This window comes from Anguilla anguilla, chromosome 2 (assembly GCF_013347855.1).
Source record: "Anguilla anguilla isolate fAngAng1 chromosome 2, fAngAng1.pri, whole genome shotgun sequence".
Taxonomy (NCBI): Eukaryota; Metazoa; Chordata; class Actinopteri; order Anguilliformes; family Anguillidae; genus Anguilla; species Anguilla anguilla.
This window is the reverse complement of record NC_049202.1, coordinates 26,750,634-26,777,537: the sequence shown is the minus strand read 5'-3', so window position 1 is coordinate 26,777,537 and position 26,904 is coordinate 26,750,634. Positions and strand designations below refer to the sequence as shown.

At 36.3% G+C, this 26,904-nt stretch overlaps 3 protein-coding genes across 4 annotated transcripts; all 3 read left to right on the top strand.

Annotated features, from left to right (window-relative positions):
* The first annotated feature begins 6,799 nt into the window (after window positions 1-6,799).
* Window positions 6,800-10,865, top strand: LOC118220148 (homeobox protein Hox-B9a-like). The gene is made up of 2 exons (XM_035403811.1): window positions 6,800-7,426; window positions 10,229-10,865. Exons 1-2 carry the CDS (start codon window positions 6,919-6,921, stop codon window positions 10,462-10,464), a joined length of 744 nt encoding a protein of 247 aa, XP_035259702.1. The 5' UTR covers window positions 6,800-6,918; the 3' UTR covers window positions 10,465-10,865.
* A 6,341-nt stretch (window positions 10,866-17,206) lies between these two features.
* hoxb8b (homeobox B8b) lies at window positions 17,207-20,137 on the top strand. 2 transcript variants are annotated; one of them, XM_035403810.1, is made up of 2 exons: window positions 17,207-18,003; window positions 18,552-20,137. In XM_035403810.1, exons 1-2 carry the CDS (start codon window positions 17,577-17,579, stop codon window positions 18,866-18,868), a joined length of 744 nt encoding a protein of 247 aa, XP_035259701.1. In that variant the 5' UTR covers window positions 17,207-17,576; the 3' UTR covers window positions 18,869-20,137. The 2 variants fall into 2 exon arrangements, with proteins under 2 accessions (XP_035259701.1, XP_035259700.1); XM_035403809.1 differs by having other exon boundaries at window positions 18,549-20,137.
* Window positions 20,138-20,672: 535 nt separating this feature from the next.
* On the top strand, window positions 20,673-25,196 carry LOC118220152 (homeobox protein Hox-B7-A-like). The gene is made up of 2 exons (XM_035403814.1): window positions 20,673-21,169; window positions 24,422-25,196. The coding sequence occupies exons 1-2, from the start codon at window positions 20,764-20,766 to the stop codon at window positions 24,679-24,681; spliced, it is 666 nt and encodes a 221-aa protein (XP_035259705.1). The 5' UTR covers window positions 20,673-20,763; the 3' UTR covers window positions 24,682-25,196.
* The last annotated feature ends 1,708 nt before the right edge of the window (window positions 25,197-26,904 follow it).

Below are 26,904 nucleotides of genomic sequence, written 5' to 3'. Positions count from 1 at the left end.
TTGAGTTCAACAGGAAAATTAATCAGCAGAAACATTGCTTGCGGCAGTTCAGAAATTTAAACTCCCTGAATATATATCTGTACACGTAAAGCACGTACTTTTTTTTTTTTACATTGACAGATAACTTAAGGCGTTACAACGCACCAAGCGGATGGCGACGCCCGGAAGAAATAATTGATGCGCTTATGGCAAACATCAGACTTCGGAACTGGAGAAGACATTCCTCTTTAACATATAGCCTATCTGACTCGAGAGCGCCTCCTCGAGATCAGCTACAGCCTCAACCTTCTACCAATAGGCAAGTGAAAATCTGGCTTCAGAAAGAACATGGTGGCATGAAAAAAAGACACGTGAACGCAGGCCAGCGATCTGACTTGCAAATATATAACAAATATTATCTCAAAAAAGCAGGACGGAGATTCCCCAGGCTATACCACCGAATCAATTATTGTGGAAACGTTGTCATCAATGCCAAAGAATAGTACAAACAAACCAAAAAAAATGAGCCTGGTACACTTTTACAGGTGGGATTTACTCTCGTTTAGCGCACACATTGGCTTTATAGACCAATACATTTTCTCTGCATCTTTCTCACAGCTGTATTTTGGGGGTTGTTTTCTCATGCGCTGTTAAAACGTTTAAGTAGCATGCCTGTAGGCCTGTTAGCCTACCTGAATTTACAATTTAACTCACATTATTGTCGAGTTGACTTTTAAATTAGTTATAGTCCTATCTATTTAAATTATTGACGCGCGATTTGTTTTTTATGGTTGCAGTCGTTCGCTTTCCCGTAGCCTAGCGGTTTAGGAATTAATTTTTTGGGGCAGACTATAGGCTAAAAAACGAAAGTTTTGTGAAATACTATTGACTTGTTAGTTATGTATAGATATAACTAACAACATATGCTTTCCTAATAAAAGTAACTTCAACCTGAAATAAACAATATGAAAGAACGTGTAGGCATGTGTGCCTACACAAGCAATTTTCTATTAACATATCTCTAAAACATAGAGTAGGATACCAGTGTTAGTAGCCTACAGAGTAGCCTAACGTTTGTAGAAGAATAGCTGTCTTCATGAGTAAGGAGAAATGTAGGGTGACATTCCCTCATTGGAGAGTCGATGCGGATATTCACCACACGTCTACGTAAATACATTTCAATAATCATTTGACAGAAATCGTCTGTCTCTTGTTCATTCATTTTTCGTTGCTTTTCTAAACGACGCATCAACAGCGAAACTGACACGACCTGCTTGACTTGACATTTTTGTGCACTAAAGCCATATGTTTCAATTTTTAGAATTTTCATTTAGGCTACCTGCGAAACACGAGCTAATCTTGTAAGTTGTAGTTTCTTATTTCTTTTCGTGGCTCCCGGCTCTTGGTGTCTTTTGGACGCTAATCCTCCACCATATCGATATCGTAATAAATACATGCGTCAGGTCACAAACGAATGGCAGTTAATTTAGCATATGAAAATACACTTGGGAAATGGGGGCACCTATACGCTTTACTTTTACTATTTAAAATGTGCATTTCCTTATTGTGTTTATTACAAATTAAGGTAAATTTATTTATTTATTTATTTATTTATTTATTTATTTATTTATTTATTTATTTATGCAGTTCAGAAGCTGAGTCATCAGAACTTGGTGCCCCTCGCCGAGTTGTGGTGTCCTGAAAATGAAAATTGATAAAATGATTGTAAATCGGGGAGTTGTTTGTCATAGCAGGTTGTTATTCTGTAAATATCAGTATAGATGTGTTCAGAATGATGTCCATTTATGATGCATTTTTCCAAGCATGTCAGTGATTTCGCAATAACACTCAGGTTATTATTTAGCCTAAATATTGTATACATTTCAGTGTTCGTGATTGTACTTTTTAATGAATTTATTTTTTACAGGAAAACAATTTGCAAAGTTTCTGTTACCGTTGTGGAACTGTATCTTTTTGTTTTATAAGAAGATTGTTAGCCTTTGCTTGTTAGCCTTTCGAACTATTGGAAAACATTTGGTATAGTTTGGTATAGAATTTCAGAATCAGTTCTAATAAATGCAAAAATTTACGGAGAACGTGTCGTTTTAAAACTGCCAAAACAAAGGCATGTGTACCGTTTTATTGTATGCAGTCCTAAACATAAAGTTATCACAAATGCTCAGCTCCAGTACAATCAGAGACTTACGTGATGGATTATATGGCCCGCCTTTACGAAGTGGTCAGGAATCTGTTTTTTCAAAAGCAAGGTTGAAGTTTATTGAATTTAGTCAAGGATCACCTTTTATCTTCTAGACGGTCGGCGACCTTTTATATTTTAGAGCTCACGATAAAAAAAAGACTAGCCTACTAATTTTATTTGTATGGGGCGGGGTGGGGAGGTGGGCTCAATAGTAGCAGGAGTTCAAGTAATATACAAATAATATATTTTCGTTTTTGTTTATTAGTTCAGTAAGTAGATACGTTTCCCCAAACTGAATCATGACATGCCCGCAGAGATATTGTTGGGGTATTCTACACTGAAGTTTTGCAGATTGCAGAGTTCGATTGGTCCTAGGTCCCATTATATGTTGCCTTGGCTATGGTTTTGTATCATAATTTCTCTTCACGTAAAAGCCCTGTTTTAATAGGCTTATGCCGAAAGAATTGAAAGGATTAATCTGAAAAATACGATTTAATCTCTTATTTAGCTGCTTTCCTTTAAAGATAAGATTGTTCTTTTATGACGTTGTAAGCTCACTGCGTGAATACAAAACATTGTGTTTGAAACTCAGAACGTTGTTTGGGCTACATTTTCTCATTTGGAGTAGGCCTATTCCACAGCCATATTCTACAGCCTAAATCATCGGTTAAATAATCAATGTTATCATAGTAATTTTATCGAAAAGGCGTTTCTTTATTTTAATTTGAGTTGCGTTGTCAATGATCCCTCTCTTTTAAACTTTTAAGCTGAAGCTGTTATTCCGATTTACCTCCGTAATAATATGTAGACCTATTTTTCTAATGGAATTTGCTTCCAGCTTCGGTGTTTCTTAGCAACTGTATCCCTCTGCTGACGCCAGAGGATGCAGGTGACGTAGAAACCGAGGTTTCTCCAATAGCTATCCCATTCCCGAAGCAGCCTAGTGTATGCAAATTGTCGCCTTTGAACTCAGAAAACAACGAAGCTGTGCTGTGATTTTGGTAGTTTCATATTCTGCTGTTTCTGTTTAATATCACGTGAACTCAAAACTTCCTGAAATACGTACGTTTTTCGCTCCAGGTTTTCTGCATAATAGACTCAATAAGATCATGAAGAGAATGTAGGCTACCCCACGCACGCCCTTAATTAATGCACAGATCTTTCTACTTCTCCGAAAATTTCTAACTACAGAATGGTACTGGTGAGTTTTTACTTGAAAGGAGAAGATTTTATGTTATTTTTAAAACTTTTTTAAATTTCGCTTTTTTTCCCTTTAGCCTAGTTTTTTTTTCCGCATGGTTCGTTTACGATCAGCAGTCTCTGGCATGTGACGTATTGACCACTTTTTGGAAATATATCTCAACTCTAAAACAGTTTGCAAAAATGCAATGCATTTTTCCGCAGATGTTTCTTTGCTCAGCGTTTGGGAATACTCTGCTGTCTATCACAATGTAAGTTAATTTAACAGAATATGAACCGGGTCATAATATGTCAAATGAACCGAAACAGTTGACTGCTGAATTTAATTGGGATGTTTATTTGTTTCCAATAAAGTTCACAAACAGAACATACTGCGTGTATGTACTGTAAATAATGAGGAGGACTAGAAATTATTTCTAGTAATTGAAAAGCAGTGCTTAATGTAATGCAATGTAGACACACGCGCGCACACAAACACATTGAAAGCGTACATGTTTAATTAATCATGATCATCTGTTTATTATTATCGTTGATATCTAATAATATTAATAATAATAATAATAATAATAATAATACATTATTTTATACCCGGTTGTCTCATCATAATATTGACCTAGGCTATTTGCCTTTCATTCGTCAAACTCTACGACATATGAAATACTATGAATATTATGAATATTAATGTAACAATAATACAAATCATAATCAAATGTTAACTCGTAAACTGAATGCAAATTTTAAGGCCTATTATGAACACAACCATTGCAGATACATTGCATACTTTACATGAGTTAATGTAATTACTCGGGGTGATTGTATGTTGATTGAAGGAATGCTTTATATTTGTGATGGTTTATGATGGTTAAAAATAAACTTAGTGTCATCATATATAACATATGTAGGCATAAACACTTATTAAAAAACTTACTTAAAAAATTATTCATTGTAAAAACCTAAAGTTACTTCAATTTGCTACACCTATATTTTTTACGTTTTCTCAATTTAAATTTTTTAGGTTAATTGAGTTGAAATAATAATTTTATGTTTTTACATTAAAACATTTTTCAGTGTATGCATATAAGCATACAATGCTTTTACATTATAGAGAAAGGCCCGTTGTCTAAACTGATAAACAGGGTAGTCCACTGCCGCTTGTGACAATGGTGGACCCTGACCTTTTACTGTTAAAATGCCATTTCCTTATATTTGTACTAGTAATAAAAAATAATAATGAAATTAGTAAATAAAATATAGCCTACTGTAATCTCTCTAAATGGATAAACCTACTTTTTCTCCACTTTGGTTTCATTTTTTTTCAATTATATCTTCATAAATAACAAAAACGTAGGATAGCCTAAATGTACATACTATTAAAACAATAACCTGCTCTTGTTCTACCAATAAAAATAATCCTCTGACCATTTTCATTGTCCCTACTGGGTCAGGAGTCGTACCACGTGTTATCCACATCAGATATGATGGTGCTGTTTTATGCGGAAAGGGCAATGAAACCTGAAGTAGCAAAAACAATAAATAAATAAATAATTATTGTGTGTACATGGTTTGATTGTGTGTGCATGGATCTTACACAGACTCAAAGGGTTATTTAGAGCATTTCATTTGCAGAGAATAATTAATACATCTTTATGACAGCGTATTTAAACGGTTATAAAATTTAAGAAGGTAACTAATCGTACGGAATGAAATTGATAATTTTACGAATTTGCGGTTTTTCAATCCTAAATTGGGGTATTTGTGATCTATACCATTATCTTGACTAAGCAGTAGTAAAAATGTAACTGGTAAAAAAAAAAAAAAAAAAAGCATGCTCAGCTGATTTACACGTGCAAAATTCGTTTACCCGAAGTGTAGATTAACACGAGCCTACTTCTCGACAGCCATTACACACTGTAGTTACCATTAATCCATAGTTTAAACTGGTAATAACAACAAATTTACATCATGTTGGGAGTGTGGATCCTGAGGCAGCCTACTGTACCATTTTAGATAAAATAAACAATGAAACGCATTGAAATGTAGCCTATCTACGGCTAGTTTCATATTAGGCCAACCGTGGATTGATCATTTGCACAATTTACTGATATTGGGTGTTTCTCGTCAATGAGATTACTGGAATTTTGGAGAAATACTTTGCTTTTAGTTTAAGTGACAGTCACATTTAGTGCCAGTTTTTCCACTCTGAACCCTATTGACCAATGCCAATGAGTAACCTGCATCAAAAAATGCTCATTTTTGTTTCCTTTCTACGCTGCTATTTTGCGAGCACATTAAGCACATTAAAATCACCTTTATGAGTGTGTTTAAAATCTCTTTTGGTTGTGGGTTCTCCTTTCACATTCGAAACACATGATAATAGATGCTGTGAACCCGGGCCCTAAAATAAAATACCCTCGTTTCTTATTCAGAGAGAACAGAGATTTGGTTTAAAGCCGAAACAGAAGCACTAGAAGTCGCTTACTTGTGCGACTCATTCATATTAACTGGTGAAACTTTCAGAAATGCTCCAAGATGTCTCCAAATTGTGACTTGGCGTGATATATCCAAAATTCACTAAAACATTAGATGCGATTTCCTCTCGTGCTTCGAAAGATGGTGTTGTTTGATTCCTACCTTGTTAACTTTTGTGCATGGGTGTGAATTTCCACAGTGTTTTTGTCAGAAGGAAAAATGCTACAACAGTGCCATTCACGGTCTGCGCCACAGGAAGTATATCAAGTCTATAAAACCGAAAGCTGCCTGAAGTCGTTCTTATTGCAGTATTTAATTACCAAAAAGTTTTAAGTAGTTTCTTCAATAAATACAGAGGATGTGCCATGTAGTGCTGTTTGCAAAGAAATGACAGAATGACAGTACATTTAACAATAAAATACATTTTCAGTATTTATGTATTTTTTTGCCACAATGAAGGCACTGGATTTCGAAAATACAAAATACAGTTCGTACTACACTGAATAATTAGTCTTAACTGTGAACACAATGGTCAGAATACAGAAGAGAAAGGAAATACTTGCTTCATCATTACCCTTTATTCATTCATTATCGAGTTAAACGTAAATATCTAAAATATTTGGACTGTTATCGAAATGTTCAAAATCTGAACTATTTATCATTTGATAGCCTACTTAAGCCGTATACTGTCATACATTTGTTTATTCTATAATGTGGATTTCTTCATAATAATGTCATGGCCATCCATAATTTAACTATATTGACGAGGTATGTGCTTATAGGCTTATATTGCTTTTGCTTTTTTAAGAGAAATTTTAAACAGAAAAAATATGCTTAGTGAGAGAAGGGAGAGCTCAGCGCTGCCCCTTGGCGGATTGATTTACACCTCATTGACGCTTTATCAGGCTCACGAAAAAAGTCTGACCAATCATTTCTCCTGGAGCACACAACACACACAGCAGCCCCGCTCTACTTTGTTGGCCAGGAAGTCGAATAGAATAGCGTGCAAACCTTTTTGTGTCGTATACATATTTCCATTAAATGAAACGTTCGTTGTATAATGTCTAAGAATGTCAATTTCTGGAACTCTTAGCAATTACTATGTCGATTCTCTCATAAGTCATGAAAGCGAAGATCCGACCTCATCTAGGTTTTCTAATGTACAGTATTCAGGTTCCAGGCAGTCGGGAGGACACTGTGAGCATCCAGAGTTCCCCTCCTGCAGCTTTCAGCCTAAACCTCCTGTTTTCAGCGCGTCCTGGAATCCTTTTAATCCCCACGCTTCCAATGGTTTACCCGCGGTCTACCATCCATATATCCCAGCTCAACCTTCATCGGATCCTAGGTACCTTCGTACTTGGCTTGATCCGGCCCCGAGGTCCGACTCCCTGGCTGGACAGGGCCAAGTCAAGCTAGAACCGCTACTTGGAAATCTGGACGAGAACCCAAAAATTGGAGAGCACGAGTATAATTTGGAGTCGCCTTCTATTAGGGATATTAATTCCAATCAAGGCTCCAGTTTCGAGGACAATAAGGATATTTGTGACGGTAGCGAAGACAAAGAGGGGCCCGATCAAAGTAAGTTATAAAAAGAGGAAGTAAACAGTCTGTAAAGCGTTTAAAGGCTGCCATAAAACGAGAACAAAGAGGGGCAACTCACAGAACCACTAAGCAATAGGCTATGTGACAGAACAGCTAGTTCATTCTGTTGCATTTCTTTAATGTGATATTCTGATGATTCACACGTGTACATTTGATCAGAACTGCATGCCAATCGGTGTATCGGATGTACTACGCACTTGCCTCTCGTGTCAGCTTCAATGAGCTACAGACCGACTATAGTCCTGTTGTGGATTTCTGGAGGTTTGCACGTGTTCGGTTCACTACCATTTCGTGGCTGTATTCCGTCGTGGATTCCTCAGACTCGTTCCTCGGTAACTGCCAGTGGTAACTGCTGCTGGTGTATAAGTAGATTGTCCCGTTACACTCGTTAAAGGTGACTTTTTTTGCTTTAGACGCCGGCTCGTATTAGTCTTACTATTGCTTCTGTCAAGCTATTTAATGAAATATTTCATATTCACTTATTTAACGGAGCTAACGGTCCGTGTGTAAGACTATGAATATGAAAATATATTCTGTAACATACATGTTGGTTGATTGTTTTCCGGAGTTTTTCATGTGAGCACTGGACTGCAGTCCAAAATCCGGAAAGGAAGTTCTGGATAGCTTGACCAGCGAGTGAATCGCTTTTGCATTTGTACGAAAAGCAATTTTTTATTTTTTTTTTATACAAAGAAAGCTACGCATTTGCGAATCAGACCAATCGTTCTTAGTGGCGGCTTGATTAAACTAGTGACTAATAGCTTGAGTATCATCGGTGATTTTTGGTAAAATTATAAAAACTGAATCTAGATTTCCATATAGGCTACTAACAAGGCTTCTTGATTAGCCTATGCATTATTTTTAATAATTATCCTTGTTTGTGCTGGACAAGTACCTCAATTGCATCATTGTCCAGCCAGCTAACTTTGTTTAAATGACTACGTGCTGTACATACTGTACTGATGCATGGGAGAAAATGTTTTTAAAACTAGGTGACTGGAATTAAAGTAGGTTACTGTAGCCTACTGTTAAAGTTCGTAGTTGCATTTATTTGGTTATATGGAACTCACGTGGAATCCTGTATTTTATTTTATATTGTGTTTTGCTAGTCGAGGCTCCAAAATAAATTACAGGACAAAATAGTGGAGTGGAATTACACCTTGCTCTTTATGTTGTCAGTGGCCCGTATGTGAAAACGCTTATTGCCCATGAAGTTTACGAAGTTATATATGAGGATGTTACCTGTTTCTTGGGATCCGACAGACATAACAGACATTAAATGCGAGGCAATTTTAATGAGAAACACAACGCCTTTCTTGATACAAATATGTTATCATCCCAACAGTCGGAGAGATTATAACAGAAAATGCAACAAAACGTCGTATGTATGTATGCCTGGAAGCTGCAATATCAAAATACATTCTTCTGTTATGTTTGGTTGACTGTGCTGTTTTACATATGGAATTAGGTCCTTGGGGGGATTTTCTATGATACAGTTAAAATGGTATCAAGGATTTATACTTGTTCAGACAGTTGGCATAATAGGACAATACACTCTTTCTGGAAGTATGGAATGGGAGGAGTCGTTCAGAGAGAAATAACTGGCACCATGGAGTCTTTGGTCCTGAACTCTCGCCTAAAACATCATTTTTTTGGAGTGGGCCTACCTCTTCAAAATGGCACGACAGGGCTTATCGCTTCAGGGGCCTATACCACTCTATTTCCTAGTTGATACGTCTGGAAAAAGGTATTACCTGACAAGGGATAAATTCCAATTCTACATGTCCTCGGAACTGGTACTAATATCCCATTTAAAGGCAGTTAGTCTCAGTTCAAGCACTCCATTTGTACAGTTATATGCAGTGATATCACGTAAGGGGGCTACATGGGGTACAAAACTTCTCTTTAAATAATAGTGTATTCCAGTGAATAGTAACATAGCAGTCTGAAACGCAGTTTCTTAATCCTCAGCGTCTGCTGGAAAATTATGTATCTGGATTTACTTCTTCATTCGACTGAGCAACATGGAGGTAACATTGCCTCTTCAGAGACCGACTACTTTTCATAATTTGCTGCATATTTCTCCATAAATACGGAGACGATCAACTCTAAGAGAATGTAATTTTAGGCCACCTTCCTTGTGGTTGAAGTGGACGCCATTCATATTACATGTCTTATTTGACACAATTTATGTTGTCTGAAGTCTCTCAGTTGCAAGAGTTGTTAATAATAAAACCAATAATTATCGCTTTAGGAGAGTATGCAATCAATATGATGTAATAAACCCCTACCTCCACACACTCTGGAAAACGAATGCTTTGCTGTCATAATATCGTGAGGACATGATATGTTCAGGGATCTTGAGTTTTCGAAATAGTGGTGTCAATGGGCAGATAATTTATGGTTGGTTAAGAAAGTATTTTAGGGAATGCCGGAGGTAGATATAAAATGTTCGACGTGAACCAGTATCACTGCTCATGAACGAAAAGGGAAAACGTCCTCTGTCTTAAATTGATGGCAAAAATATTATTGAACTTGCAGAATTTACATAGTTGAATCATGTTTCAGATATTCATCAGCATTTAATCACAGAGCTGTTGCTGTTTACTGTCCTACATCCAGTGCTGTGTGCTTTCCGTGAGTGAGTGTAATGATGTGTGCAGAAATGTCACTGTGAATTCAGACAGCTTGTTGTTGGTTAATTTGGACAGCGTTGCATTTATTTAGGTTTCAATATCGATGACATTTCCAAACTATTGATTAAACTTTTGTTCACAGATAACCCATCTGCCAACTGGTTACATGCGCGTTCTTCTCGGAAGAAGCGGTGCCCATACACCAAGTACCAAACTCTGGAGCTTGAGAAGGAGTTCCTCTTCAATATGTACCTCACCCGGGATAGGAGGCACGAGGTAGCTCGCCAGCTGAACTTGACAGAGAGACAAGTCAAAATATGGTTCCAGAATCGACGGATGAAAATGAAGAAAATGAATAAGGACCAGCCCAAGGATTAGCACTAGGATGGATCAAAGAAAACACACTAACAGGGATTACTGCTGTTCTTTCATTTGGTCTCTTTCATCTGCACGTTATGGACACTACAGGAAATGGATATAAATGCATAGTTGTTTCAGATCTTTTAATACTGTTTTTATTGGTAATCAAACATTCCAGCTTTTAAAGAGAACCCCACAAGATATATAGTTACCCAGCTGACCGTATACTTTACATATAGTATAGTAGTAGTCTAGTTGTCGTAGCACTAGTGAAACTGTAGTAGCCTATGCTTTCATTCCTTAATTACTTTTTATTTGTTCTATTACTTTATTAGTTTTAATAAGTATTTATTTCTCACGCCCTTGTACGATGCTATACAGATACAGTTAATAAATAAATATAATTTGATTATTTTCATCAGCATACACAATTGTATTATTGTTATTATCATTATTATTATTATTATTATTATTATTATTATTATTATTATTATTAATATTACTACTACTACTACTACTACTACTACTACTACAATAATCTAATGTTATTAACCTTAATTTGGGTTGGAAACGTAATGTTTTTGCAAGTTTATCTATGAGAGAATCGATCGTGTATAGGTTGAAAGATGTGGTATATTGATGTTCTTCACATTTCAGCTTGTAAATTGCAAAATGTATTTCGATTATTTTTCCTTTAGTCTACACTGTTTAGCGTACATTCTACGGTAAAATACTGGTTATTGGGTTGCCCGAAATTTACCGTATGAAGTTCTGGAAAAACGATAACACTATGTTAAGCATACGGTATCAGGTATATTGTATATTTAACAAATGTTAAATATATTATGCTGTTTAACCTTAAATAATACACTTATTTACATTTCAGCTGTTTTACATTAGCTATTTTGCAGACTTTTTCTGTAAAATTCACGGACATTTTACAGTGTTTATTTTCAAACATTTGACTCATGCAATGCACACAGAGTTAATTCCTGAATAAATGTGTTACCGGACATTTAATTTACTCCTGAATTGCCTTGTGACTTAAAATATTTCATCTGAAATGAACCGAATATACGTCTACGACACATTTGTAGGTTTTGTTTCACTGGAAATAAGAAATGTTATTCTGAGCGCTTATGGAATACAACTGATTTTAACATTTAATTCATATTGTGGTAGGACTGTATTTATGCGGGTATTTTGTAATGGGTATTTTATTTTTCATAATAAAATCTGTTTTAGGGAAACGTATCCTTTCCGAAGAAAGGGTCAAACGACAGTGAATATGCGGTGTACTAGATTGTCAAGGCAACCACTGTTATTATGTTTAAAAACACTAGTAGCCAGTTTAACTTATATTAAGTCTTGATTGACTCAGACTAAGTAGGCTAATAGATGTATTTGAAGGAAAGATATAGTAAATTCAAAGAAATCACTAAGAACTCGTATTTGTATGTGACACAGAAATGAAAGGAGAGCTGATATGAGACAAATGGATCTCGTTTTGTATTAGTCAAAACTCCAGAGCTATGAATAAAACGTTTACATTGTTATCATTGCTGCGCATCCTTCACTGTAATTCAGCGTATTGGATTCCATAGACATGTTTGTGTTTCTTTCCTAATAGCCTTTACAAAATAAAGTGCACCACTTTTTAGCGAACATACATGAGGGGGTGACGTGTATAATTTATTGTAAATACATCAATAACGTCTCTTCTTATGCTAATCCTATATTTTGTATTTTTCGAGGGTTTTGGTTGTTGGATTGGGAAAGAGTCATACTTGAATGAAAACAAGCGCCGTTTATCGGTTTTTATTATTGTTTGTAATGCTTTGTTTCGTTCTGAACTGCGATCGTTGTTTACTGTGGTAGCATTTTGCGTTGTTCTTTCTTAAAATGCCATGTAGTCTACCAAGTGTCTCCGGCGTCAGGGGTCTGTCTGACTGTATGTAGGCTATGAAACAAGACATAGGCATAATTATCTGATTTGCGACGTATGCCGTTATCACATTCTGTTCCACGCGAAGTCTCCGTGGCTTCCTTGCAGTTTGAGTTTTTAAACCCTGATGTGATCTAAGAACCAAGTGATTCCAGAAATACGTTTAATTAATAAATATCTTGTGATAATGCTAATCTAGTGGCTTGTTTCATTGTACTTCTCCCAATCCGATCTCCGTCTTGTGTTATATTTTGTTTGTTGATCTGTGATGTTTCGATGGCACTGTTAATTCTGGGTCGATATTAAACAATTTAAGTCTAACTAATGTTTCTCGTTTTTATTAATTTTTAAATGAATGTAGTAGTTTAACCTTACTTGTATCGTATAGGAATACACAAGTCCTAATTTATTAAAAATGATGTCCCACTTTTGTAGTTCCATTTTACGAATGCATTTCAATGAAAGGCATGAGTTAAAAGTATGATCATGTGCTTTGAGAGATTTGTATTTAATTGTAACTCAAAGTTAGTTTTGAAACAACATGAGAGTTGTTGCATTACTTTAGTTTATAAAATAGCATTGTCTAGTCCATCATGATACGGTGCAGCAGCCTACTGTAAGGCGTCAGCACTAATGATTAAAAGAAAATAATCTGATCCTGAACTTTTTGTTCTTGAAAAAAATATATATTAGTGCTCAGGCTTATTTTGAATCAAGAGCTTTATAAATATATTATAATGCCATTTTCACCGGAAACTTTAGCTAGAAAATAGTCGTTCGTGTTATGTATGTACGCAAATGTTAACTTCAATTTGAAGTAGAAAATAAAAGTAGACCTATACCATGTCTTACTCTCTCCTTTAATTGTCTGTGTCGGCATTTGCAGAAATACAAGCCGCTATTTTGAATTTTACAATGCGTCGTGAGATAGGCCTAGGCTTATCCGGCGAGAAACTTGCTTTTAAAAAGGCCATTCTGTCACAATAGCTGGAAGTGAGATGAAATATAATTATTTTCTGAATTACTCCTTGCATAGTTATTTTTCTTCAACGAATAATATTTTGGGTCGCAAATTGCACACGTTCAAGATTTTCTTTCGATCACCAGCCCTCTTCCGGTGTTTTATTTTGGTTTTCTAAGGGGATACAAACATCTCAAAAAGGATGCCCGTGCTTGCTTTGGAGGAGGGGATGGTAAGTCTACTGTCATAAAAGCGAAAGAAAATTCAGTGTGGTGAGCCGCAATAAAAGAATATGACCGCAATAAAACTTTATAGGGTATAAATTTCTGAAGGTTAAGAACTAAACGGCTGTAAAGCAAACCTAAGGAAAAGAAAAGTTTCAAGTATTCACCTAAATGGCTGAGTACTGGAAATATTATCATCGAACCTGGAATGTGTGTGCATTTTCTTTGCATTTGCCCTGTGTTTATTGTTTTCACTTTTCGCGTGATGGATATTTGTATGACCTGGCCTGTACGTTAAGATGTTTAGCTGTGCCTTATGCTTGGGACTCCTTCTTTTGTTCAATTTCCGGGCACTCCAAGCCTGCCAGATAGCGGGCCATAAAACGCTACAAAAAGGTTCTGGCGAGACGTCTGGAAAAACGAACCCTAATGTGTTTACAGCCCTGCGCCCAGGCTCGGGTCTCCATTTTGTAGCAGAATGGTCGATTGTTTGGTCTCGGAATCAGAAACAATAGAAGCTTTCCCCCCTTTTCAAATGTGAATCTTCTATGCCCGTCCTTTTTTCTGCTGAGTCGGTCACTTAGGACGGTTAAAAGAAAAGTAGAAATTTAACAGCGCCGTTAAAAATAATTAGTGCCGATTAGTGTAACTCTGTATCTTGTATTTTAGAATGTATAAAATGTAATCTAAATTTAACACTAAAAGCAACAAGCCTCATTATTATCATGCTCATCAGAAGATTCGGAATAATACTGTTATAGGCGACATTGTAGCGATTATGTGTTAGCCAACTGTAAATTGATGATTATGATGATGATGATGATGGTGCCTATTATTATTATTATTATTATTATTATTATTATTATTATTATTATTCAGTTGCGTGAAATAATATTTTAATTAGTTGTTATATATTTACAGAATGCAGAATATGTTTTCTCAAGTAATTTAACGTTCAGTTTAAATTCAAAATGATTTATTTTCAAATGTAAAACACATTTAAAATATTAACAGGGTCATTTCATGATAATGCAGAAGTAAGCTATACATACCAGTATAGTCAAATTATGAAAAAAATATTTTGCAATTAACTTCTGCTAATGTTTTTGAATGTAGGCTAATGACAGTTTGTGTAAAAATAAATAAATAAAAAATAAAATAATGTGTTTTATTTATTATTATATCCTAATTGTTGTGTGAAATTTCAGAGCCAATCAAAACGATTGTATTTTTCGTTTACCAACCTGAGAATCGTGTTTTTTTCCGGTAAGATATCCATTCCAATATCATGTAAAACGCTTCAAATGGAATACATTTTGCTTTGACTGATCATAGGCATGTTCCAGATAATTGGGCTTTTGTAATATTCATCATACATGTCCTTAAATTTATATTTTCAAATAAACCGATAGCAAGCATGTTACACTTAAAGAGCTACGTTAAAGAGACAAATGCTATATGGAACGCAAGTTTTCACAATTCAGACTTTATACATGGCATAACAACTGTTAACCGCAGGGTGGCGATATTGCTCCATCAAAATAAGCTTACACTTTATTCTGTGATTTAAGTCTGCTGAGGCCCAGACCACCAGTTTTACATCCAACTTAAGTTTCTTTCCAAGAAATTTTCCAACTATCTACAACGAGAACATCCAATATGTGCAAAATCGTGTTCGATCAAACACGCAATAAAATGTAGAAGAAAATCTCGCGAAGATGTAAAACGGATCTGCATCCTCGGGGAAAAAAAGAAGAAAATATTCCATCTACAGTTTTTAAATGACGCTTCCTCCATTGTATTACAGAAATGTATGAAATATCTGACGGATGTCTTTTATGTAGTTTTTGTAGTCTTTTATGATGATCATTCATTTGTGGTTGTATTCAATGTGCACATGGCATGACTGAAAACGTACCTACAATTAAACTGAAAACAAATAGGTTTCATTATTTTGTTGCGGTAAACATTTCAGTCTTAACAAATGTATTATTCCGGAAATATTTACAGTTACATTCTAAGCTCATGCACAATTAAAGTCAAAAGGCATGTAAGTTACGTGAACGTGTAAGCATTCTGCTACTTTAACGAGTAAAAGGCTTGATATATGGATTACATGTCTGAGACCATATTCTGAGACCAGATTTACATTTTCTTCTTATGTACTTAAAATAGAAAATATTTAACCCACAAATATTTAACCATATCGAATAACAAACAAGTTGAAATGACTATACTTAATAGCCTCCATTGTAACATTCAGAAATGGACAATCGCAGTGTCAGAGAAAAATCACCATAATTGCGCATGTCATTTTCATTAAAAGTGCGCAGACATATTTTATTTTTGTGTACAATATATATAAATATTATATTTGATAAACATAGTGCGTATTACGAGATCGTGTAATGGAAAATAATCCGAAAACTCACGCTAGTATTTTATATTCTATATTATAGAATATAAAATACCTGAAACAAGAACAATCCCCACTTTAATTGAACGCCAAAAAAGCCCACATTACATATATTTAGAGGTAGTTCATTTAATTTTTTTAGAATTAGTTAATTAGTTTTTTCCCTAAATTTCCATTGTATGTTATTGCTTATTTATAGTTGTGCACACACACGCACAGCTCTCTATCTCTCTCTCTCTCTCTCTCTCTCTCTCTCTCTCTCTGTATGTGTGTGTGTTTATGCTAGCCTATATATACTATATATGTGTAACAAAGCGAATCTTTTTTATTTCATTTCTATTTTCTTTATTTTTTCAAAATGAGTTTGTACTGCAATACATGGCGGCTACAAGGATAACAATGCTTTGTAGCCATATCGTATTTTATTCTTCCAAGCATAGAGGGTTAAAATACGAACGTTTCTATTGTAAAACATATTGAAATTATGCTCCACATTGGATACCCGCTAAATTTACATTATTTAGATTTCAACATCAGTGGGTTGTTCTAAGTCGAATCCTTAACTACACTAGTCAGTTTTGCAACCTCATAAAATCTTAACAGCGTTTTTGTGTGCGTTATAAACAACAAACAACGTTGGCGTTTATGACATTTTATAGTTTGCTAAACCGTTCACAACAGCTTTCACTGTTATAACAGTGGCGAATCTCTTTTCCAGGGCTTTTAAATCTTTATCAATAACATATTTATAAAAGCATGATCATTAAAATGTTAAATATGACTGTCTTGTATGTCGTGAATGCGCGACTACCCATGGAGTTAGATGCTTTGACAAGTTGTTCAAGAACAGCAATTACATTTATTGGACCTGTTAAAACTGATAGCAATTAAGTCGTGTACTTTTACAATTTGCCAGTGCAGCCTGACATTTAAAAAAGCGAATATACCTCATTTGAATTTTGAAATTAACGACTAAGTGTGCATCATTTTGGTTGCCTATTAGCTACTCCCTAAAAATCCATCCATTTAAGAGGGGGTACGTATACATTTGATCTAATGCAAAGCGGCAGATATCTCATTAACTACTCGGTTGAATATATTAATGCGCATATTCTCCCCTCCTCTCTCACTCACCCCCCTTTTCTCTCCAACACCCTCTCTCCCCCTTTTTCTTTTCTCCCTTTTTCATTCTCTCACTCTCTCCATATCACAAGCGCGCAGTGCAGTGTCCGTGTGGAAATGCCGAAGCCAATGGGATGAGGATGCGATAATAGATGCAAATTATCGTGAAAAGACACTGCAAAATATGAAACAACTCATTTGCGGCGGAGTAAATCACAGAAAACTGTTTATGAACTGGCACCCCATACTGGAATTGTAATGCAGGAACACTTCAGTGGAAGAGATTTTATGGAATCGGCATGATTGTGGCTTGAACATTTAAAGGGTGCTTAAAATACAACATATATCTATATTTTGGGAATCACTGAGCGTGGCTTCAACCGAGAAACACTGTGCTTTTATTACTCCAGAACGACCGAGTCTTAAAACACAAACAACAACAACAACAACAACAACAAAAAGATGAGTTCCTATTTTGTCAATTCTCTCTTCTCAAAATACAAAAGTGGGGATTCTTTGCGTCCCAATTATTACGAATGTACAGGGTTCGCACAAGATCTGGGAGGTAGACCCACTGTAGTTTATGGACCGGGTACCGGAGGAACTTTCCAACATCCGACTCAGATACAGGAGTTTTACCACCATGGTGCATCCACGCTCTCCACTGCCCCTTACCAACAGAATCCTTGCGCCGTAACCTGTCACGGAGAACCCGGCAACTTCTATGGGTACGATGCGCTGCAAAGGCAAACTCTATTCGGAACCCAAGACTCAGATTTAGTCCAGTACAGCGACTGCAAGCTGACCGCGAACGGCATCGGAGAGGAAGCAGAGAGCGCAGAGCAGAGTCCCTCTCCTACTCAACTCTTCCCGTGGATGAGACCACAAGGTGAGACGACACCAAATAAAATATAAACTGTGATGTGAAAGGAAGGGGTATAATAGTACAACAAAAGGACCCACAATCGTGTAAGAGACACATTTCCTGCGCGCGGGGAATGACACAATAGCTCGTTTACTGCTTTATGGTGTCCAAACTTGTGAATCACTTTATAGTTTTATGACCGCGTGAGAAAGTGGTCTATGTGCCCTAAAATCCTTTGGTATTCTACCCTGGTGCGGTCACAGTTTTACTACACATTTTATGGCTTTCTGCTACTTGGAGCTGAGCTCTTCAGTTCCCTGTAAGGTGAATGTCTAAGCCAGGTGATGTGTTTTTCGTTTTACGTGCTACAATTGGTGAAACCATGCGTTTTATTTGTATGTGTACATGTGCATTTCTGCATCCAGAAAATGTATTTCCTCATACCAAGAAATGTAATATTGATTATTTTTGTGCGTGATTTAATACTGATGAAGAATAAAACAAATAATGGAGGCGCTAGCCAGTAGAATGGCGATCGAGTTTGAACCTGTGTCCACTTTATTTGCCAGTAGCTGCCGGACGGAGGCGAGGCCGACAGACCTACAGCCGCTACCAGACACTGGAGCTGGAGAAAGAGTTTCTTTTCAACCCCTACCTGACCCGCAAGCGGCGGATTGAGGTCTCGCACGCCCTGGGACTTACCGAGAGGCAGGTCAAAATCTGGTTTCAGAACCGTCGAATGAAATGGAAAAAGGAGAACAACAAAGACAAATTCCCCAGCAGCAAATCGGAGCAGGAGGCGATAGAGCAACAGAGGAAAGAAAATGACCAAAACGAGGAGGCGCAGACGGCAGGAGAAGAAGACAGTGACAAAGCAAAACAAATGTAGGACTACAAATATTGAAATAAACACAGAGAAAGAGACTAAGAATAACCAATGCGGGCTTTCGTCTGAGAAACATTGCAATCCTCTACTGGCTGTTCCTGACTGGAAATGGCGAGGACAAATAAGAGGAGCATCATAAATATCAATCGTAATAATATGGTATCAGATGTAGGATATCAATAAATTAAAACTTACAAGAGGAAGTGAAGCGTTTCTACTTTTTACCTGAAGTTGTTGTAGTGTTATGAAATAGCCTCATTTATTTGTGGAACAATTTATGTGACGTTTTTATTGTTAGGATATTATCAATAACAATTACTTTGGCAGCTGTATAGGTTTCTTAAGTTAATTGGTGCACTTTTTGCTGTTCCTGTCCATTGTTTTGATGAAATAACGTAACAAATAACGTAGCAAATGAAGAATTCCAACAACATGAAACTGCCTATTTATGCTGTAGGTGCTCTCTCTCTCTTTTTTTACGTTTGTCCTTATTAGTCTGTTTCTGGTATTGTGTTTTCCTTTCCTGGGTAAGCATGCGCACAGTGCAAAAATAAAATAAATAAAAAGGCTTCGTTTACTGTGAAACAGAATGTGTACTGTACACGTGAATTAGTTTATGGGGAGGTGCTGATATACTTTATTGTTCATCGTCACTTTGTTCTATTGTCTAACCCTGGAAACGGTAGAAGAGAAGGGGCTACAATAAAGTTTACAGGCGAGAATCCATGACATCATTACTATTCTCTTCTCCATTTCCTCCAAGGTACAGACCACAGAGACTGTCGACTGTCATTGCAGGGACAATCCCAACCACAAGCTAGCCTGTAGGCCGGAACGGAACGTCGGTCCTAAGATTTACACCTAAAACACAGAATAGCTATGGACCTCGGTAGCTGGAGTTTGATTGCTTTTACTGTATTTGTAAAACTTATGTGCGACGTATCACGAATACGTGACTCCTGAACGGCGAATTAGAAATCAAACCATAGGCTGAATACATGTTTTGATGAGTTGAATGTTGCGTGAATACCCTCAACATGTTGCGTGAATGCCCTACACACTGATAAGACACATATGGGACATGAAAATGTACACCTATGAACTAGCTTTGTGAATTAGACTTTATCCATCTAAAACGTAATTGAATCAGAGTATGTCTGTATTAATATTTTGTTCTAAAAGGAAAACATTATACTTGCGTGTTAGCTGAGTTGATGTTATGGTTCGGTTAGCTTCGTTTCCCTTTTTAGTAACCACATCATTAGCCTCGTTGACCGAGTTGATAACAATGCGTCTTCGTGTGACTCCAGGCAAAGAGATGCCTATATGAATAAACTAGAGAGATCGTGTGTTACTTTGGACACGACCACAGACAGAGCGCGGTCAAAGCAGAACACAGAACTACGGCGACTGCGACAAGAACAGGAAACTCTTGAGTATTCGCATGGATATATTTTGTCGATATCAAATCGATACCAAAATAGCTTTCTTTTTATTAATGTGGATCCCAGCGTGCCGTGGTCTAGTTATAAGTTTCCGTTCTATGCATAGTTAAAAGCATACATTTTATGAGGCAGGTCGTATTGCGCGCTCGGACACCGTTTATCGATTGCATGGTAATGTTCACTTATTTTCCCTGTACGTAGCTTTAACTTACTTACAGGAAATAATTCAATATATTTTATAAATCTAAACTGTACAGCATTTTCCACATTAATGAAACTGTATGATGTCTCTTTACCATTGGGCCATTGTAAATCACGTGTCCGCTATCACGTGGCCCCTGAGGAAAAAGAGGAGCTTTTGGTGTAAATCTGGACTGTAATTCTGTAATATATCACGGTACATCGTAAAACCGACACTAAAACGACCCGGCCTACAAATCACGCGGCCAAATTATGAGTTCATTGTATTATGCGAATGCTTTGTTTTCCAAATATCAAGCTGCAAATTCGGTTTTCCCAACCGGGGTATTTCCCGAGCAAACTTCGTGCGCTTTTGCGTCCAGTTCTCAGCGAGCCAGCGGCTATGGCTCGGGGTCCGGTGGCAGTGCCTTCTCCTCAATGCCGGGACTGTATAGCAGCGGAGGGAGCATGCACCCCCAGAACCAGAGCATGTACCCGGCCGGATATGGCCTCAATGCCGGATCTTTCAACATGCACTGCTCCCCCTTTGATCAGAACCTGTCCATGGTGTGCACCGGAGACCCAACCAAGCAGTCCAGTTGTGGCAAAGCAGAGCAACGGGACTGCGTTCAGCAAGATGAGGGCAACTTCCGGATCTACCCGTGGATGAGAAGTACAGGTATGTTAGCAAAACAAATAAATACAAAATAAGAGCAGGAAGGCAGGGACACACGTTTCCTAAAACATAGGATGCAAGGGTTTGAAACGTCTTGATTTTAAAGTATTGAGTTAAACTGTGTAAATTATGCTCACTTGTATTTTGACTACGCAATCGTTTATTGCTGTATGACCGTCCATAAAACCGTAATTTCTGTCTCTTGAATATTCATTTGCTACAACTGTATTGAAAAAACCTTACAGTGGGTGTTTAGTATCAGTGTCATTTGGCCTCAGCATCCGACACGGTATTCAGGAGAAACATGAGAAGCGACGCTATATTTTACTGAGGGCATGCCGTACTTTATTTATTATTATAATTTTTTTGGAGTTCCTTGAAAATGGCCAGGATTTTTTACTATTTGACTCAGTCATGTTGTATTTTTAATATATCATCGACTATATATTTTTACGAGAAAGTATTTCGGTAATATTTTCAAAAAACATTAAAAAAATTACAGCTAACAGTAGTACCTTTACATCTTAGCGCCCCTCAGCGCTTTGATAGTGTGAAGGTAGCACTGTGTGGCCACTGCTGAGCAGCCGGTTAAAAAAATACCTCTATAATGTGTTTTATTACTCATGTAAGATGCGTCTTGAGTGAAAACTGAACAAATTCTGTGTTCATAGTTCTTATTATACACAAGGATAGTATATTTGTATTTACAGTGAGTATTTGTGTGGAGATGCTTAATTAAAGTGTTTTTAAGTATGACGTCGTGGGTTTTGACCCAGAGGCAACAGCCACTTAAGCATACATGTTCTCGTGTGCGTTTATTAAATGATCACTTTCAGTCCGTGATGTCATGTAATTATGTAACCACCAGGTTTTAGAGAATCCTGGTTATTGTTTGCCCGAATTTAGAAGAGTAGTATTCAGTTCTCTATTGCAGCTGTTCCCTCCATTGTGAGCCGCTGGTGCAATAATACGACTTAAATCAATTTAATCGGATTTTCCGTCATTAAGCTCCTGTTTATGATACACAAACATGTCATGTTTTCTGCAAGTTTTCGAATAAATTGTATTTCAGTTGAAGGACTATTGCATGAAATATTCATATTTATATAGTTTTGGATGAAGCAGGCATGCTTTACACCCTGAGCAGGTCTTGATGGCTGTTTTGATAGAATGAGACAACATTTTCTCTTTTTAAATTGGATTTAAAGTTCAAGCTCAATTGAATGAGTGAGTCTCATTTGTATCGTTAAACTCGTGCCTGTTCCGATCACATTGAATCAGGCTGAATAGGCTATACTTGGCCATAAAACATGAAAAAATGTGAACCCATCTCTATGTACAATAGTTAACCGGGGTTGGTGATTATTGAGAATACAAGGCCTTGTGAACATGGATGCCTGTTACAAAAGGAGTGGTATACATCTGTGAGCTACTGAGGTCTCTTATCATTGATTGGATTTGGGTGGTAGAATAATCTGGTCTTCAGAATTGAGCTTGCCTGGTAAAATCTCAATTGAAAGCAACATACTTTTTCTGTGAAACACTGGTAAAAATTGTTGTTGATGGACACCCACCCCTTAAAGAAGTCCAAAACATGAACAACAATACATTGCAGCAGGGCTCATACCAACAGTCCCCCCCCCCCCCCCCCCCCTCTGTCTCCCCCTGACTCCTTCTCGCAGGCAAACAAGCACTCCCCCCTCCCCCAAACCACACACACACACACCCACAAACACACACCCACACAGACTACACCTATACAAGCGTAGTGGTCTCTCTCAGAATTACATTACATTACACTAATACACTAATAGTAATAATAGTTTACTAGTGTCAAATCTGGTAGGCGTAAGTGACGAAGCATGGTTTGTAGTAATGCACATTCTTATCGAAGCAGCACAGTCTATCTGTACAGAGCAGGCCACAACATTTACGATCGACAAAAGTCCCTTTAAATTAAAATTCAGAAAGGCATTGTGACATTTACTGGAGGAGAATTCGAGAGACATGGTATACGTTCACTAGAACTGTTCAGTGCTTGAATTCATAACTAGTTTTTCATAAACACCAAAAAACTTTTGTTTAAAAGCACCACTGTCACTGTTAGATGCACCTGCACGCAAAAAGGTAATATTCAAATGCTTTGTAATGTATGCATTTGTATTAAGGATGCTTTATAAATAAAAGGTTTTATTGGTTGGTATTATTCTTATTCTTATTCTTATTACGGTTATGTATTTAGGAAGACATACCTCATGAAGTGCCTTTATTGTACCTTTATCAAGTAGGTATGCTGCTGGTCATTCTCAAAAATTATGGATCAGGACTTTTTTCATAATCAGACTCTACTTTTTTCATAGTCACACTTTACTGTACATCCACACTTTTATACCATCACAGAACCTATTCTATTCCGAATGAAATTTAGACCGCTTGGAAATACTATTCCATTTCTTGTTTGACATCATCATCATAGCATATAGCTAAACTGACTTTTGAGATCCATGATATATCATGAATATGTTCTGTTTTATGCCCTCTTAGCTATGTTGCCTTAAACCGAGAAAACGTGCGCTACAGAGGAATGTCAAGGAAATGCACAATAATAATAATAATAATAATAATAATAATAATAATTATTATTATTATTATTATTGTTATCATCAGTAAGTATATACACATTGATATACATACATACATACATAGTACACACACGCACAGACCAACCCCCCACATAAACACACACGTCCGTGTGTTTATAAAAATACATGGTACAGTTAAGTTAATGTGCTAAAATAATGTATTTCTATACGTGATTTTTTTTCCATTTATGACAATATCTCTTAAAAGCTTGATTGAAAGAGATGTATGATAGGTCCTGCCTTCCAAAAGATATGTTCAGCCTATAATTTGGAGTAAAAAGGCCACACGCATACGTTCTCGGTAGTTCTTATATTAGTTTCCTTTTTCTTATCTACTGTTGGTAGTGTTCATTTGAGAATAACTAGGCGTTTTCTTGACGGCTATAACTCAGGGACAGCAAGTATACATTATCTTGAACTATATGTGGTTAATTTTTATGAAAACACGCCAGCAATGTCAACATATATAACAACGATTTCGAATGATTTAACCTTGGATTTCATAACAGATGTGCTAAATAGAACATTGTATATGTTACGCGTTGTTACATTTGCAGTAAACTACTAGGAGTATTGGTCTACCACCTTTAATTTATACTTCACTTATTTGCAGGTGTTGACAGAAAGCGGGGCCGACAGACCTATACGCGCTACCAAACTCTGGAGCTTGAGAAGGAATTTCACTTCAATCGCTACCTGACCAGACGGAGACGCATTGAAATTGCCCATGCACTCTGCCTCTCCGAGCGCCAGATAAAAATTTGGTTCCAGAACAGGCGCATGAAATGGAAGAAGGAGAATAAGACCACAGACCAGAGCTCTCCCAATGAAGATAAACCTGGTGGTGATGAGGAGGAAGAGGACGAAGAGTAGCGAAGGTGTCTCCCTATCGTAGGAAAACAGAAAATTGAATAGTAGACTGATACTCGCTCACCGCATTTTGTATGGCACTGAGTATAACAATCATACCTACCATGGTAATTGTTTTGTAAAGTTAGGAATTGATAATGAATCTACCTAAAAAAAGATCTTTTAAATTCAATTTAAATAAATCTAAAAAAAAAATTTCATTTTTGATTGCAATTGCTTCTTCTGTGCTACTTCCTAATTTGAAATTATCTTGTGTCCGGACCTTTCAGTTTTGCTGAAATAGAAGTGCTTATCCGAAAAAGGAATTGTATGTACAACTACATGTCCTAATGTATAAAAATGTGTTCTGTGCTTAGTATCCATCCCGTTAGTTTATTTGTTGGCGTATTTCTTTTGTTTTTTTCTTATAATAGTAAATTTTCTGGTATTTCTCTTTTTACGTATTTTGTGTACAGTGGACCATATGGTGTTGAAAATGTTTGTGTTGTGAAGAAATAAATAACTGTAAAACAAGCATACTCATTTCACAATTGTACAATTATGTTTTCGCTGTTAAGTAAACATTAACAGACGTCTTTATCTGTTTGCTTATTTAGAGATCGAAACACCAATCACTAAATTGTATAGTAATTAAAAAGTCTGTAAATTATAATTTTATATGGTCAAGAAAATATAATTGATGTATGCTTGTATATTGTTGCCGGTCTCTGGCCAGATTAAATGTTTTTGTAATTGTCCTACACGGTAGTGAAAAGTCAGACATGCCAAACTAAAAATGTAAACGGAGGGTGCTATCATGCAGATATTTCAACTCGAGTAATAATAATAATAATAATAATAATAATAATAATAATAATAATGTCAAATATATTATAAGTTTTACGTTTTTTTGTCTTTTTGCTTCACCATTCGGGAAAATGTCCACTATTAATTCAACTCTCGGTACATGTCAGTCCAATAGGGACCATTATGTACTCTGTAAGTATTACCACAGAACATTTTACTGTACATCTCTTCAAGAAACAGAAATTTGCTACAATGTAACGTGTAAGGAATTCTGCCTCTATGATCTTAGACTCTTGAATTTGGATTGTAATGGTTATTGCTTCAATTAACGTAGGAAAAGCCGTAAAAAACCTAAACGGACAATTTACTAACACACACCTATATATATATATATATATAGCACCATTATGTATAGTTTTATCACAATATTGCTTCATAGTTCTTACCAAAGCGAAGTTGTAAACACCGAAATTGATACTGTAGCCTACCTGCTAAAAGATAAGCAAGTGCCCATACTCAACAAAAACAGACAATTCAATATTTCAAATGTAAGTTTTTGTTTGCTGCTTTAAATTGTCCACCGTAATTTTGACTTCAGTGCGGATAATATTGTAGTGCACCCATACAATTTACATTTGCAATGAATTCTTTTTAAAATGCATTTCAATACAATGCTTGAAAATAAAACGCAATAACGCAATTTAGAAAGTATGTTTTGCTTATCGTATATGACTATAGCACACAAAATTCAAAATCAGTTTATAGATCACATTCAGTATGGTTCTATAGGCAAGGGCACGTTTCAATAATGTAATATATGGTCCTAATAAATGCTTCCTCTTTCTTATCGTGTATATCAGTTGTCCACGTATGCTGCTTTCTCTAATGTAGAGTAAAAGCTTAAATAGTAACGATCGTGTTTTACTCGTTCATCGCAAGGAATAGTTTATTTCAGATGTGACAAGATATTTAAACAAGAAAAAATTACCTAATCGAATTAATCCAGTTTTAAGCTTTTAATAAATAATAAATATAGAGATTGTTTTCATTCCATTAACACACCGTGGCTGCATATGAAACAAAGCCTATAGGCTGTTACATCATGTATGTATGTATGTATGTATGTATGTATACGTGTTTGCGCTCGAGCGTTTGGGTAGACCGATATTTGAAATTTGGATATTTTAAAACTCAGAAACGATTTTCATAAATGCGCTTCAAATAAAAACGTTTTTTTTCTGTTGATATGCACCAGAGCTTAAAAACCTATTAATGTGCGGTTTGGCAGAAAAATGATAAATATCTATATCAACATTGTTCAAAGAAACCCCGACCTCACAATATGCATCAACGCAGCCACTATATTTGTGCTCTTTGTTTTTCATTGATCACAACCGTCATATTAATTGTATCTTGAACATGAAAACAGTATGCTCGTTT